This window comes from Lissotriton vulgaris, chromosome 11, assembly GCF_964263255.1.
Source record: "Lissotriton vulgaris chromosome 11, aLisVul1.2, whole genome shotgun sequence".
Taxonomy (NCBI): domain Eukaryota; kingdom Metazoa; phylum Chordata; class Amphibia; order Caudata; family Salamandridae; genus Lissotriton; species Lissotriton vulgaris.
Window position 1 is genome coordinate 161,781,987 of NC_141699.1, and position 15,730 is coordinate 161,797,716.

Genomic DNA, 15,730 nt, shown 5'->3' on the forward strand with positions numbered 1-15,730 from the left:
GTTTTACAAAAACATATTATTTGGATTTTCCATCTGAGGAACTGGCCAGAAACGAGTTAGGAATAAAAACTAGTCAAATCCTGCACAGTACGACATTTTGGAATGGGGTGCTTGGTGAGAAGTCTGGATCTCCATGCGCAGGACTAAGCCACTTGGCTACATGCGGACTAATTGGCAAAGAAGAAGATGGTTTTCGTGAGTTTCAAATGTCCTTGGTGTTGTAGGGGTGTCTGACTTACTCAAGCTCTACTTCATTCTTCCCAGAGTGTACAAGAGTTAAGTGTCAATGGGCACTAGAAGACACGTGTGGCCTTTAAAACTGTAGCTTTGTTGAGCAGCCCAGTGGCCCTCTGCGCTTTCATACCTTTACTTGGTTATGCTGTTCACTGCTTTCCTACATTAACTGAAATTATACTTTGGCTTCAGCAATAGTCCTACTCTCCTAGACTCGGTCTCCTGCCAAGGATTACTTCTATGCCCATGGAAGAGTGGCCAAATCCAAACAGTTCCTTTGTGGAAAATAAATCCAGTTCTGAAAGGCCACAACCCCTGCAGTCTGTCAGTAGTACTTGGCGATCGGTGTTTCACTTGTGTGATGCATGGGCATTTGTGGTCAGCAGCTTGATCTCAAATTATTCTTCACCTCTATAAGGAACAATACCATTTAAAGAACCAATCCCATAACGGAGTTGCAAGATGACAACCTTGCTCATTAAAATAAAACTTAGCAGCAGTGCTACCCACTAGGATACCTGCCCGATGAGAAGCAGAAGATGATATCGGAGTCCCCCAAAAAATGCTCTTGAGCTCCAGAAGTCCCATATGAAAGCCTTCCTTCCAGGCGTGAAGCCTGCATGTAAAATTGATTCTTTTGGCCCTGGGCTCACAGTAATTGTCCTATAAATGTATGCTGAAGATTTACATTACGAGGTGCTGGCTGGCAGCTTTTGAGGTTATGGCTCCTGAATCCACCAAAGAGGAGACCTAATTAGTAGCCCAGCAATCAGAATACCTAGATTATGGCTTCTGTGACTGCTACCAATGTACAGTCTGATGTTGAAGCATGCACAGTGTATGGAAAGTGACAATCTTGAATGTTTTGCCCATGGAACTTCTGTCTCTGATACAATCTGGAGTATTTTGTTATACTACTGCATCCACCAATTCATTCCTTAGTGCCTTGGCACTTTAGGTTCACACTGGTTCACAGATTTGCGATTGTGGACTTGTCTCACTGAGTCCCTCTGTGAAGATAAGGAATTTGTCAATTTACATTTCCATGTCTTCAAGTAAGCTGGGTATTTGAGTTTGCATGATGAGGCTGTAGAAGTGTTTCTAGTTTGCGAAGGGTGATCTGGTCACCAACCGACCTAATCTATGTGACTGGGACAGTGTCAAATGGTTTTCCTGCGCCGTGTTCTGTGGAGGGGGATTAGTTAGTAGGCAAGGTAGTGTTTATGCCGGGTCATTGTACCTGGTTATCTTCCAAATGACTAACGTGACTCTGGCAATCTTTAAAATCAGTATTTAGAACACTTCTGCGCATCTCCTGGGGTAGTGTTCCTGATCTAGATTCTTATTGATCCACACAACCATGGTTTTTGAATCCATGGCAATGGAGAAATCTGTCTTTCACACAAGTTCTCAGTTGTTCTGAAATCCATTACCTTTGAGACCTAGTCTCTTGCATTTCCTGCCTAGATGTCACCCTTGGCAAGAAACCCTCTATGCCAGTTTCCAGACTACATATGATTTCCTGAATTCACTGTCCATGCCAGTTGACTCATCCAGGGTTTCCTTTGCAAAAGTTCCCAACTTCCATAATTCCTTGTACCGTCAAAATATATCTACATTAGGCTCTCTCCCCCATGATTTCACCCTGGGCTGGAGAAATGGATGCTGTCAAAAGAAACCGGAATATATTTTAAAGTGAGAGCCTATCCACAGATGAATCGGCGGAGCTATGCACAGTTCCGGTGTTAATGACAAGTGAAGGACCTTTCAGTCTGAAACTGCTTTTTAATTTAAATCATGTTGATATCTGCTTTTTTACTGCTACTTTTCTTCTGAAAGCGATTAGGGCCAGGAAAAGTATGATTTTTTAACTATTTATATGGACTTTTATATCATGTTCTTTTACTGGTGAATGTACCCTGCTTGTATTTGCTGTGCTTTTATGGACATTGTTTTTATGTTCCGAAATAAAGCCTTATGAACTGAACTGGCAAGTGAAGGACCTTTCAGTCTTCAATAAACAAGAGATCGTTTATCAGACTATAGCAGCTGAGGGGTAGTTCTGCTGTCTTAGATGTGGGACACTGCCGTCTGCAATGAGCCAGAGACAAGTCAGCGGAGTTGGCCGATTGTTTCGTTCTTTTGTAAGGTGACAGTCTATTGTATGCGCTGGTGTGCTCTAATAACTCTGCGAAGGCAGACTACAGTGGCAGGCACATCTTACAACTCAATATATTCATGTGCTTGGCTCAGAGTTAGAGAGACTTGAAAGGAAATCAGCACAAGAAAGACCAGTTGTTTATGTGCAACTGCAAAGGTAGACCGACCATGACCAGTTCAAGATACTCCCCTTTGGTTTGCAATCGACCTATAAGTATTCATGGTCGCTTTCGGACTGCGCTGTTTTGGTTGTCTGGCCTGTTGACCACATGTGGCAAATTGTTTGCATGTGAAAAAAAAAGTTTATTGAAATTGTTTGATGTTTTCGCCTGGCTTTGCAGTTCGGTGTGGACTGTTCCCATGAGGCACAGGGTCAAGACTGATTTGCATATGGCTGGGTCTGAACTGAGGTGGGGAAGTGAGCTAAAGAACGATGATGGATTCAACCCAGATCTGTGACCGGGGATGAGTGTCTGAAAAGTTTCAGTACTCTGTACATCATCTCTGTGTTTGCTTTGCAGTTTAGAAGAAGCAGCCGGAAGTGGCCATATTAGTTTGTTTTAATTGATTAAATAATCATTTTTCTTGCCAATTGTGGTATTACCATCAAATGACCTATAATGTAGAAAGGTGGAGTATTATGTGGTGATGTTTGTTAGGCTTCACCATGCAATACTTTCACAGACCCCAAAGATGGTCCTTAGATTCACAATAACAAACCCGAAGCTCAGTCCTGGTATCGTGGCCAAGAGCAGTCAGGCTTTACTAGAGAACATGTGTTAAGCATTTCAGAGTACCAACATGGACGATAAGTAAATGGCATGACTCAACAAAAATCGTACACCATTTCTGAAAAATAAAGTTTATTTTTATCTTAATTTAGACAACGTGATCAGATGCATATGACAGTTATGGATTTTAGAACAAAACAAAAATCACACCAATTAAATACTGAAAACTTTTGCATTGCGGTCAATGGGAAAATATGGTAGTGACAATCTGTCACTTGCAGGACGAGTTGCGTGGAACCCAAGAATGGTAAAGGTGATGGGGGTCCCAGGACCAAGCCACAACAGTTCAATTTTACCTGGCCCATAGAGCCCAGGTGCCGAGTTGTCCTGGCTGTCCCTAAGGCTGAGCAAGTGCTGCGATTTTCTTAACAGAGTGCAACTGCAGAGCAGAAATCCACATTTAGGCGTTGGTCTTTATTGCACCAGAAAAAGATGGTAGTGGTAACAGCAGACTGCTTGCACATCTGACTACAGTCAAAGGTAGTTACATAAAATACAGAAGTACTGTGTGCTCAAATGAATCAACACTATGTCATCTCAATAGTGTATATAGGTCAATAAAGAAACAGTTTCCATTTAAAGACAAATTTAAACAATCCAGACCACTACACATATAGTCATTAAGACCGGTCCATCTCACAGATCCAATTTTTATTCACAGATATCCCAATCCAAAATTCCGTTGACAAGCAGGTCAGTAGAGGAATGGTACAACCGACAAATGTTTCGTTTTGATGACAAATTTTTCAAGGCTCAAATCTTAAGAAGCGATGAAGTAGTAAGTCACATATGTAAGTTTAGAGAATACAGAGAAGTCCTTGGAGCACCAAGGACAGATGTATTTCGAGAAAGGTATGAAGTTAACAGACCTACAATTCACAACTTAAAGCGTCTGTGACCCAAGCCACCGCTCCCAAAGTATCTCGCCGGTTACGGGTTCACCGCCTTGATACCTGGCGAACCCTAGCCAGTGTTTTCCTGTTGTCCCCATTTAAATGTTTGGGGCACATAGACTAATATTTTGTCTCTATACAGGTTTCTATTAGGAAGCAAAATGGCCATGCTGAAGGAAAGGTCAAGGGTAATCTTGACAAACTATTATAATGGTTGGTTTCAATGTACCAGCATTTATACTTTCTTCCAAGTGAGCACACCCTACTGTATATGGGAAGTGGTGTACTTTGGTACCTGGGTGATGTGGGGGGGCAACACAGCTCCAGTGCTACGGAGTGCTGTTTAGTGGAGGTAGAAATACAAACTAAGAAGTGGTTGTAACAGAAAAGTAGTGCGAGAGGTGGGAAAGCAGCAGAAGGGGCCAGACATTGGGGGAGAATATGTGACGCAATGTGCAACAGAGGACGTGTCAGAGTAGGTAGGCATGCCAGGATCAATGGAGCAGATCGTTGATTATGGGCCTGCTTCAGATAAGTGTGCTAGCTAAGAGGTTTCTTAGCAATGAATTGTTGCTTGAAATTCAGGGTACCACATGCTTGTCAGGAGAAGGTCTCTCCTCGGGTCCTCTCTTCTACTAGGTCTCTAGTATATCAAGGCTGCTGCTGAGAGCCTTATATAGTCCTCTAGGTGTAGGACTCTTAGATGCCAGCTACATGTGTGTGCTGTTGACTGCTTTATAGGTGATGCACAGTTTTCAAAGGTGAGAGCGTTTCTTGGAGTACTGAAGGCTTATTTACAAACATATTTTGAGCTTAGCTTTAGCATGAAGGACCCTCTTCAGGGACATCAGATGGGTCTCAGACTGGGTGCATGGCTTCACAACACATATGCCTGCCAGCAACAATGTCTTGGTTTAGGAAAACCTTGGACTTCGAAGTGAACCTAGTGACAAGGTACCGCTTTAGTCAGGTACTCTATTGGCCAGGTGTTTCTTCAGGTGGAGTGGAGTGTGCCCCACCTACCTTTTAGATGTCTTTTTTGACTTTTAGGAGACCTGCTAGCTAGTCCAAGTCTTGGTGGTTCTACCATATCTAGTTACCGCATATCATGCTGCCAGAATATTGTGACCAAAATATTAACTACCATGATCTGAAAGTAAGGGAATATTTACTGTTTTTTTAACCTCATCGCTGCTAAAGGAGTTTTCCCCCTGTGCTGGCCTAGATCTAAATGGGTGTGGTTGTGACGGAACCATTCAGTCATCAGCACAGCCCAACCGTGACTGATGACGGAATGGTTCCGTCACAAGCATCGAAGGGGTTAAGCTATGTAATTTGTCATGGCAAACATGTGTAGGTAAATATTTAAACACACTTGTGTATGTCTATCTAGATATCCTTTCACAATATTGTGTTACCAATATTCTGGCAGAACAGTAGTTAAAACTTTCTTGCGGAAGAATATTGTAAAAGACGACAATCACAACCCCATAGACAGACTTTCCAGAGATGTTCCTTCCAATATAGTGAAGGACCAAACTTATTAGCAATCAAAATACCAAGACATCCTAAAGGTCAATAAATTTCAATATATTTCCAACCCACCCTGGAAGAGTACACTTACTCCCTTTAAATAATAGAACATATGATTCTCTCAAGCAGATAGTGATAGTCTCGAAGATATGTAATTGTGTAACTTATGTATATGTGATCTTGTATAGGCTGCCAACATTTCCCCACACAATGAATAGTGCTCCAGTTGAGAAGCCATAGTAACATTTTATAATGGTACCACTGATGGAGTCTTCTGCTTTTCTCAACCTGAAGAGTACTTGCCTGTGTAACCAATTCATGTCATGGTGTGTGTATCTAAATTGCAAACCTGCCTTGAGACCCTTCATGTGGCACTGTATATGTGGAAATACACCATCTTTTCGCTTTAAGCAAACGTTTGGTTTGATTTTTGCACTGATATTTGGCACTGCATTCACATGCGTGGCCTGGTTATTGTGGCAAATAGCCTTGGCTGCAGCACACATAGCCCTTCCACTGCCGCACAAAGAGGAAATAAATTATAGGGAACATTGCTCTAGACCAGTGGTTTTCAAACTTCTTAATGCTGTGCTCCCCCCTGCAAAAAAAAAAATGTAAATGCTCAGGGCCCCCCTCAATTTTTTCACAAATATACTGCTAAATTAGCATGGTTTAAACAGGACTAAACCTATTAAAACATTGCAGCCAAGTTCTGTAACCCCTTTTTACACATACTCCCAGTCGGCAACGACTCGACATCCTGCGATTCTGGGTAAATCACTTAATCAAACCTTGCCTAACAAAAAATGTATGTGTACTCGTGTAACAAAACTGGTGTTCATTTAAAGCGCTCTGAAACCAGATGTCTTGGGTCTAGTTTGCGCTATATAAAACTCAACAAAAAAAAAATGTGGCTTACTGCCATTCTTGCTTTTAACACGGATAACAAAATATGATGCCTCTCTTGGCCAGAGACTGGCACCTCTCCCCCCTAAGATCACTGAAGCCCCTCAACCCCTTGGGGGCCCACCCCCCAGTTTGAAGACCTCTGCTCTAGACTCTTAAGTGCAGATTCCCAACCTTGTGAATTAGCCCAGGTGCCCATTTGGTTCCAGAAACTTTACAGGTATTCCCACATGCGGCAGTATGTGGCATCATTCAACTACATCTTGCCTCCGATGTGTCGACCATGCGCGGACGTCAATTGATTTCTGGTCTCAATCTCCACCGTTGGATGCTTTGCCATGTAAATGATTGCAGTGTGCAGATAACTTCTATTTGGCTTCTTATTAAATGGACAATGTAATCTATTCCAGAGAATGAAGAGGAGTCGGAGGAGTTGGTGAGGAATCTGCAGTGATATACAGTTCTATGAGAAAAGGTAAGTAACTTGTTCTTCTGATAGAGATTTCCAACTGCAGACTGCCCACCTTGTCAACATCCCAAGGCAAGTACACCTTCTCTTGTGGTGGGTGTGTGGAATCTTTTAAACTAGGAAAACCCTGCTGGGCTGATTGGGTGAAGTGCCCATATTGCTGGACCTGGCTATCCAGACAGTAAAGCTTCATGAAAGTGTGGAGGGACGCCTATGTAGCAGCCTAGCAAATGTCCATGACTGGGACATCACACACCAGCGCAGTGGTTGCAGTCTTCGCTCTGGTGGAATGAGCACACAAGCCTTCTGGCGGCTGGTTCTTTTCTATCATAACACAAGCTATAAAGAGATGGTCTTCTTTTGCACTGTTTTACCATTTTCAGCCCCAAAGAAACCTATGAAAAGTTGATCATCCAGTCAGTTTTACCTGGTTCAGTAAACAAAGAAGCTAAGTGCCTATTTTGGATCAAGCCGATGACGGCTTTCCTCCTCGTTGGAAGGATGACGTGGGGCATAGAAAGCCAGAAAGGTGATGGACTGCTATGAAAGGGAGTGTCTACCTTGGGCAGGAATGCGGTTTTTGTCTGGAGGACTAATTGGTATGGGAATAGATATGTGTAAGATGTATAAGGATGTATAAGGCAGGACCCACAGACAACGCCTGAAATTTACACACTTGTCTGGCCAATGCAATAACTATGAGGAATGCGGTCTTCATGGTAAGAAGGTGAAGATGGCCACTGCGCATGGGTTTGAAGGGAGTACACAACAAACAGGAGACTACAAAAATAAGGTCCCACTGCAGCATGACAAATGAAGTCGGAAGAAACATGTGCTAGCAGCTTCAAAAAACACAACAGGTGACTTGAAGAGGGAAGGCTGGTCAGGATAACACAAGAGTGGAAAGCGAAGATAGGTAATCTTGAACTGTTGCCACATTAAGCCAAAGACACACAGAACAGAACATGCGGTAACTGGGAGGCTGCAAGCTGCAGGTTCTGGAAAGAGCACCAGATACCATACGTCTCCCAGTCTCCTGCATAAATTGATTTGGTTGATCGACACCTGGCTGCTAAGTGGACACCAATCACTTCCGGAGAAAGATCAAAAGCCATCAGCTGCTGCTCAATCTCCATTTACACCTCGGTGTAAATAGCGCAGGTTTGGGTACACGACTCAACCATGCTGCTGAGACAGAAGGTTCTTGTAAATAGGCAGCTGTATTGGAGGACATATGCTCATGGCCAGAAGTGCTGGTTACTTCTCTCCTCGCCTAGTCTGTGGCCACTAGCATGACTTGGGCCCCACCTCTTGATCTTCTTGAGTACTCAGAGCAAGAGAGGAAGGGCCAGAACGGAGTATAAAACTCGTTGGCCCTATTGCTGGCATAAGGCATCTGAGGGACAACTACCTTGGGAACTCAAATGCACAAACGTTTCAAGATTTTACATTCTCTGCGGGGGCAAATAGTTCAAGCTAGGGATCTCACCCACTACTGGAAGATGTCCTGCGCCACCTCTGAGTGTAGGCAATGTCGGCTGAGCTTGTTTTCCCTGGCGTTTAAACATCTTGCCAGGTGTAGAGCGATCATGGCAATATCCTGAGTGTTCAGACACTTCCAGAGGCACAGGGCCTCTCGGCACAGAACTCACAACCCCACACTGTCTTGCTTTACAACATGGCGATCATGTTGCCCAAGAGTACTTGCACCCCTTCTCCTTTGATGGTCAGGAGGAGCATTTTAAATGCCAAGGGAATCACATGTAACTACAGCAAGTTTATGTGGAGGGAAACTGCTGCCGGAGATCTTTGAGCTCCAACTTTACCAGATGACCTCCTCAACCAAGCAACGATGCATCAGTCACGAGCGGTGGCTCTGGAAGGAGTAGGAAGAGGGTTCTGCTGCGGTTCCAACTGAGAGAGCAACCACCATGGCAAGACTTTCCCAATTTCAGTCAACTACCTGGTTGGAGTCCGAGAGGTTACCTTGGTAGTCAGTTGTTACTACAGAACATTGGCGAAACCCAACAATGTCAACAGGTGAGCCGTTGTCTTAGGACTGTTTAGGGAGAGTCTGCCTTCAGTAGCCAGATGACACAGTATGGGAAGACTGGTATTCCCAACCTCTACAAAGGCGATGGTGGTGGTTGCAGCTCAACTGCCAACACCCGTGGTGCACTGGTGAGACCAATGTGGAGCACAGAGAGCTGAAAAGAGCTCATGGCCTAACCGAAACCACAGGTAATGCCTGTGAGACTGCGGGACAGGAATATGGAAGAGTGGCTCTCGCAAGTTCAGTGCTACCATCCAGTCTCCTGGAACTAGAGCAGACAGAATTTGGGCGAGGGTGAACATTTTGAACTTTCGAAGACTGTTTAGAGGGTGTAGATCCAGAATGGGACGAAGGCCCTTTTTTGGCAACAGACAAATAACAGGAGAACTGGCCCCAATCTCTGAGAAAGGCACCATTTGTATCACTACCTTGGTCAAGCAATCCTCAAATTCCAGGCAGAGCATGGGCAAGTGGTCCTCTGGGAAATTATGAGGTTCTGTGCTACTGGAGGGATGTCTAGGGGTCAGGACAGGACGGGTAGGGAATATCAGTGTTCACACATTGGTCAGACTTGATGCTCCGCCATCTGGAATGGTTAAACACGATAGGACCCGTTGACTGATTAATATGCCCTTGGTGGCACACAAAGTGGTTTACCAGTAGCTGGAAGAGAGGGTTGGGGTGGGGCGTCACTCCTGGGGATCTAAACATTGACAGCTAACTTCTTCGCCTCGCCCTAGAAGAATGGGATGGCATGTTGCTGCTAAAGCCTCTTCTGGTGATGTTTCTGCAGGTATCCCCCTATTGAAGCCTCGAAAGGGGCATTGTTATGTTACCAGGCCTAGAGTGTGAGTGGAGGGCTTGAGCTTTAAATTTCAAGGGAGAAGTCAACCTTTGCTCCAAAAAGTTTTGGTTCATCGAACGCATGTCCATAAGACATTGTTGGATATCTAACTAAAAGCCAGTTGAGCGAATCAAAGTGTGGAGCCTAAGCAAAATGCTGGTCCAAAATGCCTTACCCAAATAGTTTGCCTTGTCCAGGCCAAGATAAACAAGGTATTTAGAAGCATCTTCTTGGCTTACCATGGGACCTCCTGTGGTAGAGGTCTCAGACTTTCCTTCATAAACTGCATATGCCAGTTACCATTCTGTTCTTGACAATCTTTTGGCGGAAGATCTTGCAAATCTCACATTCTGCAGGAATATGGCCTGGGTGGATACAGTGGAGGTACTGGGTCAACTCCATTGATCTTTCTTTTTCCACACATTTATTTTTACCCTCAAGAATGCCTGCCATAATGTTCCAAACGTTGTAGCAGGTGGAGCATAGATAACGTGATTTTTTTTTCAGATCGACATCTCTTGAGGACTGATTACTTGACTCTGCAGTACAAAATTGGCAGTTTGAAGCCTCTGCCAGGTAGCACCTTAAGAGTCTAGGTTTCAGATCGGCTGGTGTTTGGGTCACAAACTGAATAGGGTACAAAACTATTTTGCAATCTTCAATATTAGTGGGTGTAAAGAAATCCCTGCTATGCTACTATGGTTTATCGAGAGTTCCCAGCCTAACAACGAGCAATAATTCAAACATGTGAATCTATGAAAGATCTAACGTTGAAAGCTGCACATCATTCAGAGATGGGGTGTACGTGTGTTGTGTGTTTTAAGCATACATACAAGGAATGTGCTCACTTCTTCATCGCACAATAAAGTGACCACACTGTGGAGGCAAGAACTGCAATGCAAAAAAAAATTGTGTTTGGTTCTATTTAAGTCTTGTAAAATCTTTATTTTACAAGACTTTGTGGAGGCATGGAGTAACGCTATGGGGCTATTTGAGCTTAGAATATTTTTTGGTGGAAAAGGTGCGACTTCTGATATTGCATATTTTGGTTTAGGTCAGAATAGGGTGTATTGGAATATCTGCCAAAAGAAAGGAGCTGCAATTTGGGCCAGTGGAAATGCGTAAATTTTTTACTCTCTCTCCACCCATGCTTTATATTTATGGCATACTGAAGGCCCCAAATTGGACCATCATGTTATTATTGACTGCTTTAAAGACTGAATCCAGTTGCCCCTTGCCCACTGAGTTTGTCTATATTCCTAAGATTGGCTGTGGAGCTTTTTTCAATGTAAACAATTAAAAAGAAGAAAGCTGCCCATTGCTGAGTTCATGAATGTCACTAGCATGAAATAAACTGAGAACTCTACGTGCCATGTCTCAATAAACCCATCGAACACTTCTTATAACTCAGTCTTAGGATACTGGGGACAGGAAAGCAGCAACAGAAGTTAAAGAACCTGAACAACAAGCGAAATGCCCAGTAGAAATTGCTTATTGATCAAACATATTACTTATGTTAACTAAAAATCACAAAAAAACGTTTATGAAAACCATACCCGTGTAAAAGTTAATTACCTTTAATTTTTTTAACTCTTGAAGAATCATGTAATCTGGCATGTTGTCAAATAGCCCATCTGTCGCTGTCAGAATGATATCTCCAAGCTGCACATCAAAGGAACTGCTATCAGCAGCATCGGGGCTGAGAGAATGAAAAGAAAAAAAAAATAAAAGAGCTACAACTTGATCCTCCGCATTCATAAAAAAGAAACACATTGCTACGGTTTTTTGGATTAGTCTTCCAGTGAGTTTTTTGTTCTAGTTTTCAGCATTTTTCGTTGCAGAATGCTAGGTCACAATTTCTTGGGGAACTTCATCAACAAACAAATAAAAGAATGGCTAGCTAGCAGAAACAATTTATAATACAGCACTTTCATCACATTACTCAAGTCTGTCAGTATTAGTAAGTGGAGCTTATACTTACACCGTAAGTGAATCTCCAACAAGTACTTCCCTCTTGGAAGTCAAACTATTAAGAAGTCTGATTGTTCCCTTAACCCACAACTCTTCCCTCAGACTTCCTTGGTTTATCCCCCTCCACTCACTACTATTCAGGAGTCCTCAATTGATCTTCAGTGTCAACAAGGTCATCTCAGACCTCCATGGGACTGACACCCAGTGAGGTGTAAGAAATGAAACTACTAGAGCTACAATTCCTTATGAGGGCACTAGGGAGTTCATGTTCCATCTGATTAGGAAGTGCATCCCTATCATTTTTTCAAAGTATTTAACCCTTTCGGTGCGGCAGCTATTCCGCCGCAGCGCTAAGTGGGCGGGGCGGCCGCTCAGCGGCCGCATGCTGGTGACAGAACCGCTCCGTCACCAGCCACGGTTGAGCTGTGCTGGTGACGGAGCGGTTCAGTCATGACCCGCCCCGCTCATTAAAACTGCCGCGCAGGCGCGAAATCAGCGCCGCGCAGGCGCGGCGGCCGGGCCATGACGGAACCGCTCCGTCATCAGCACAGCCCAACCGTAGCTGATGACGGAGCGGTTCCGTCATCAGCAGGGGAGGGGTTAAAAGTAACCTTCCAGAGGAGAGTCGGAGGCGATGTGCAGTTTAATCAAACTGTTTAAGGTTTCTTAGCATGTTTTCGATGGTGCTTTTTGTGCATATTGGCTTCTGCAATAAGTATTACGAGTACCGGGGTGGGGGGCAAAGTATGGTAGGAATCGGAACCATTTTCAAATATAAACAAAAAAAGAGACTTGGAGCTCATTACTTATCTAAAAAAAAGTCATACAAGGCGAGACACTAGTCAGAGCACTGGTATCATCCCTGATTATGCTTACTTTAGGCTTTCCCAGTAATCCTTCGGCTAGTGGAGTTCAATGCCCAGTCCGTCTGTGCCTGGGGCTGCATATGCGCCTTTCGAGTTGTAAAGGATTCTCTCCCATTGGACAGTGCGAGGCCTATTCCTGAACACTCCCTCGGCAGTACCTGGTGCTCTGCCAAGACAAGTTTGCCTCTGGTTCGCGGAACACGCTGTACTTACCAATGGAAACTTTGACTGCTGCCCGTGCAATATGAGCTGTAATCACATGCTTCATTCTCTGGACTCCGAGATATTCTTCTAGGCAGTCTATCACAAGTGAAACTGTCGCAAACACAAGCACATTCAAAGAAAGAAAATAATAACTCACTAAAGAGAATAAAAAGGCCTGTCACTTCATGGCAACGTGAGCTTGCCTTACAAGGACAACAACTCTCAGGGCAGATGGGCAACCACCTGAGCTGCCCCACAGATCTCCAACTCGTTACACAAGGACCAAACTGTATCTCTCGAAGCGCCTGCATCGCCAGACGCAGATTCTGTTCTGCAGCTAATGCACTACGGTGAGAGCGTCCCACGCAGGGGACCCTCCTGAAATAATGCTCAGGGTCTTCTTGAAAATGCTATACATATATACATTCAAAAGCCAAAAGGACACTTCTTGTGCACATTCCATTAATACGTTGAAAGGCTTCCCGGGAGCGCTGCCCCACCCCTTCGCATGACACCGCGGCAGTAATCTTTCTCCCAGTCCGTAGTGCACATGGGTATCACGGACCAGCGAGATTACCTCGGCGACGTGTGGACCTTTAACTGACCCGACTCCAGCCCGCGCCCCCCCCCCCCCCACCCCCCATGCCAGGCTGAGCACGTCCGTACCCGAGAACGTACCAACCGGAAACTAAACTGTCCGGCAACCTAGGCTACACGCAATCAGAAACCCAAAGAGGCCCAGAAAAACAGGAGGGAGGGGTGGGTGGGACCTCGTTCAGGTTTTCCTACCCTGGGTCTCTCAACAACTTCGAGTCTGGGCGAGCGAGCCCAGCCTTTAGAATGCCGCGGATTCAATATAACGCGCTATTCAGCCGGTCAGCCCCCAAGATGAGGGAACGCGTGCTTTTTAAATACACCCGGTCTTGTTTGTTGCACGAGTAAATACCCCACCTAAGCCCCACTGGCCTTTCAGGACCACCGTGGGAGTGACGTGTGTGTGTGTGTGTCCCAGAGGGCAGTCTCCACAACCTGCAGTCACCTGTGGCTAAAGAGAGGTAGGACTTCAATCTCCACAGCACTCACACAAACAACCGTGTCTCAACAATGCACATACCTGTCACTTAGCACCACGCCCTCTGCTCCCGGCGGCGCGATGGACAGCTGGAACGGAGTGTTGAAGTAATGCTGCTGCTCATCGGACCGATGGACCACCTCTCCTCCTCGCACCACTAAAAAGCCAGAGTCCCCCAAGTTCGCGGTGTGTAACCGATGGCGTGCGCGGTCCAGAATGACTATGCACGCCGTGCTGCTCCCTAAAACGAAACGGCATGGTTATACATGGGAAGCTGTTCGCGCCAAGCATAGCAACGTGCAAAGGTTTGCATGGAATCATGAAATACTGGTTAAAGATATTAAAAAATATATCTGTAATGCATTAGACAAAATATTAATCGAAGTACATGCGCTCGCTGCCAACTTCCAACACTTTATACTGATGTGTAACTGGTCTAGGACGTATTGAGTGACAGGATCACACAACCAGAGACTAGATAAGCTGTTAAAACGAAGTCTGCCTTTTAAGCTTCACATTCAGAATCATCTTTAATGCTGGAAAAATAATTCTTAAGAATTGACAACTAATGTACACGAACAAAGTATCTGTACACTGTAGCACAGACGAGGAGTTTTCTGCAGCTGCTCTAGCCTTCACTTCGAGAAGGGAGGGGTCGTTATAGAAAGCGAGCGACCTTTGCTCTAGATACTTGCTTCTATTAATGTGTTCCTCGATTGAGAAGCCCTACTGAAGGAAAACAAAACCATTTGCACATCAACTTAAAATGTCAAACCTCTTGCAGTCATGATTTTCAGATTTGGTAGGTTTTGGGTGAATTCTGCAGCGAATAATAACACCGCTTTTAATCTGCAACCATTGATAACATCCTACACACTGTGCCGGAACCTAAAATCCAAAGGTGAGGCATTGGGGACTGTGCCGAGAATATATAAAGCAAGAATGGATGCACGCTCCTTCAGATATCTTGCAGCTAAAACGTGGCGCACACTACCGGCGGACCTTACCGGCTGACCTATGAGAAGAACCTTGTGAAACCAACTTTCTTAAAAACATGGCTGTTAGAGCCACTGTCGGGGACCAGTAGCCTTGCATAAGAATATTCACTTCCTTACAGAGAGTCTGTTCTAGCGCAGACACACCGGTGGTGTAACCAAGGGCTTTATAAATGGAAAAATAAATAATAATAAACATAAAAAAAATAGATAATTTGGTGAGAGAATAAACAAGCACTGGCAAAGAGAATATGCCTGGCTTGTATTCGGAATTTCAACTAAAATTATTATCAAGCCTGCTGTAGTGAAAAAGAAACCAAAAAGGTTACTTTCGTTTACTCCGTGTAATATGGGGTGACTTTTTCCAGATGTAAAATAGTCCCTTATGCATTCCAATGTCGAATAAATAAAGGTATATAAAAACTCTGCAGGTGCATGAGTTTCTCTGGTCGAGCTGTCCGACTCTTAATGTGAATGTAGAGGAGCACAATGAGTCAGAGAAGAGGGAGAGACACCAGTCTACAAAGGATGTGTGAAATGCATAATGCCCTTGAGGATAAGGCGATCTAAATAGGCGTGCCCCCACCACCCCCACACTAATTGTAAGGTTCAGAACACTACAACTGATGTCCTACTGCTAACTGGCACACACACAACCCAATGGCTTTCACTAAAGCATTGAGCGTTTTCACTGTGGTTGCTGAGTCCCAAAGCCTGTTAGTGACCTCAATGTATCAAC

General features: G+C 44.4%; 1 protein-coding gene across 1 annotated transcript in view; it reads right to left on the reverse strand.

Moving 5' to 3' along the window:
* Nucleotides 1-15,730, reverse strand: part of PPTC7 (protein phosphatase targeting COQ7) — a 175,081-nt gene that overhangs the window by 56,946 nt on the left and 102,405 nt on the right. Inside the window, exons 3-4 of the mRNA XM_086943019.1 lie at nucleotides 14,039-14,237; nucleotides 11,459-11,582 (exon numbers count right to left, since the gene is read on the reverse strand). Of these exons, the coding sequence (XP_086799145.1) occupies nucleotides 11,459-11,582; nucleotides 14,039-14,237 (323 nt within the window). The remainder of the gene's footprint in view (nucleotides 1-11,458; nucleotides 11,583-14,038; nucleotides 14,238-15,730) is intronic.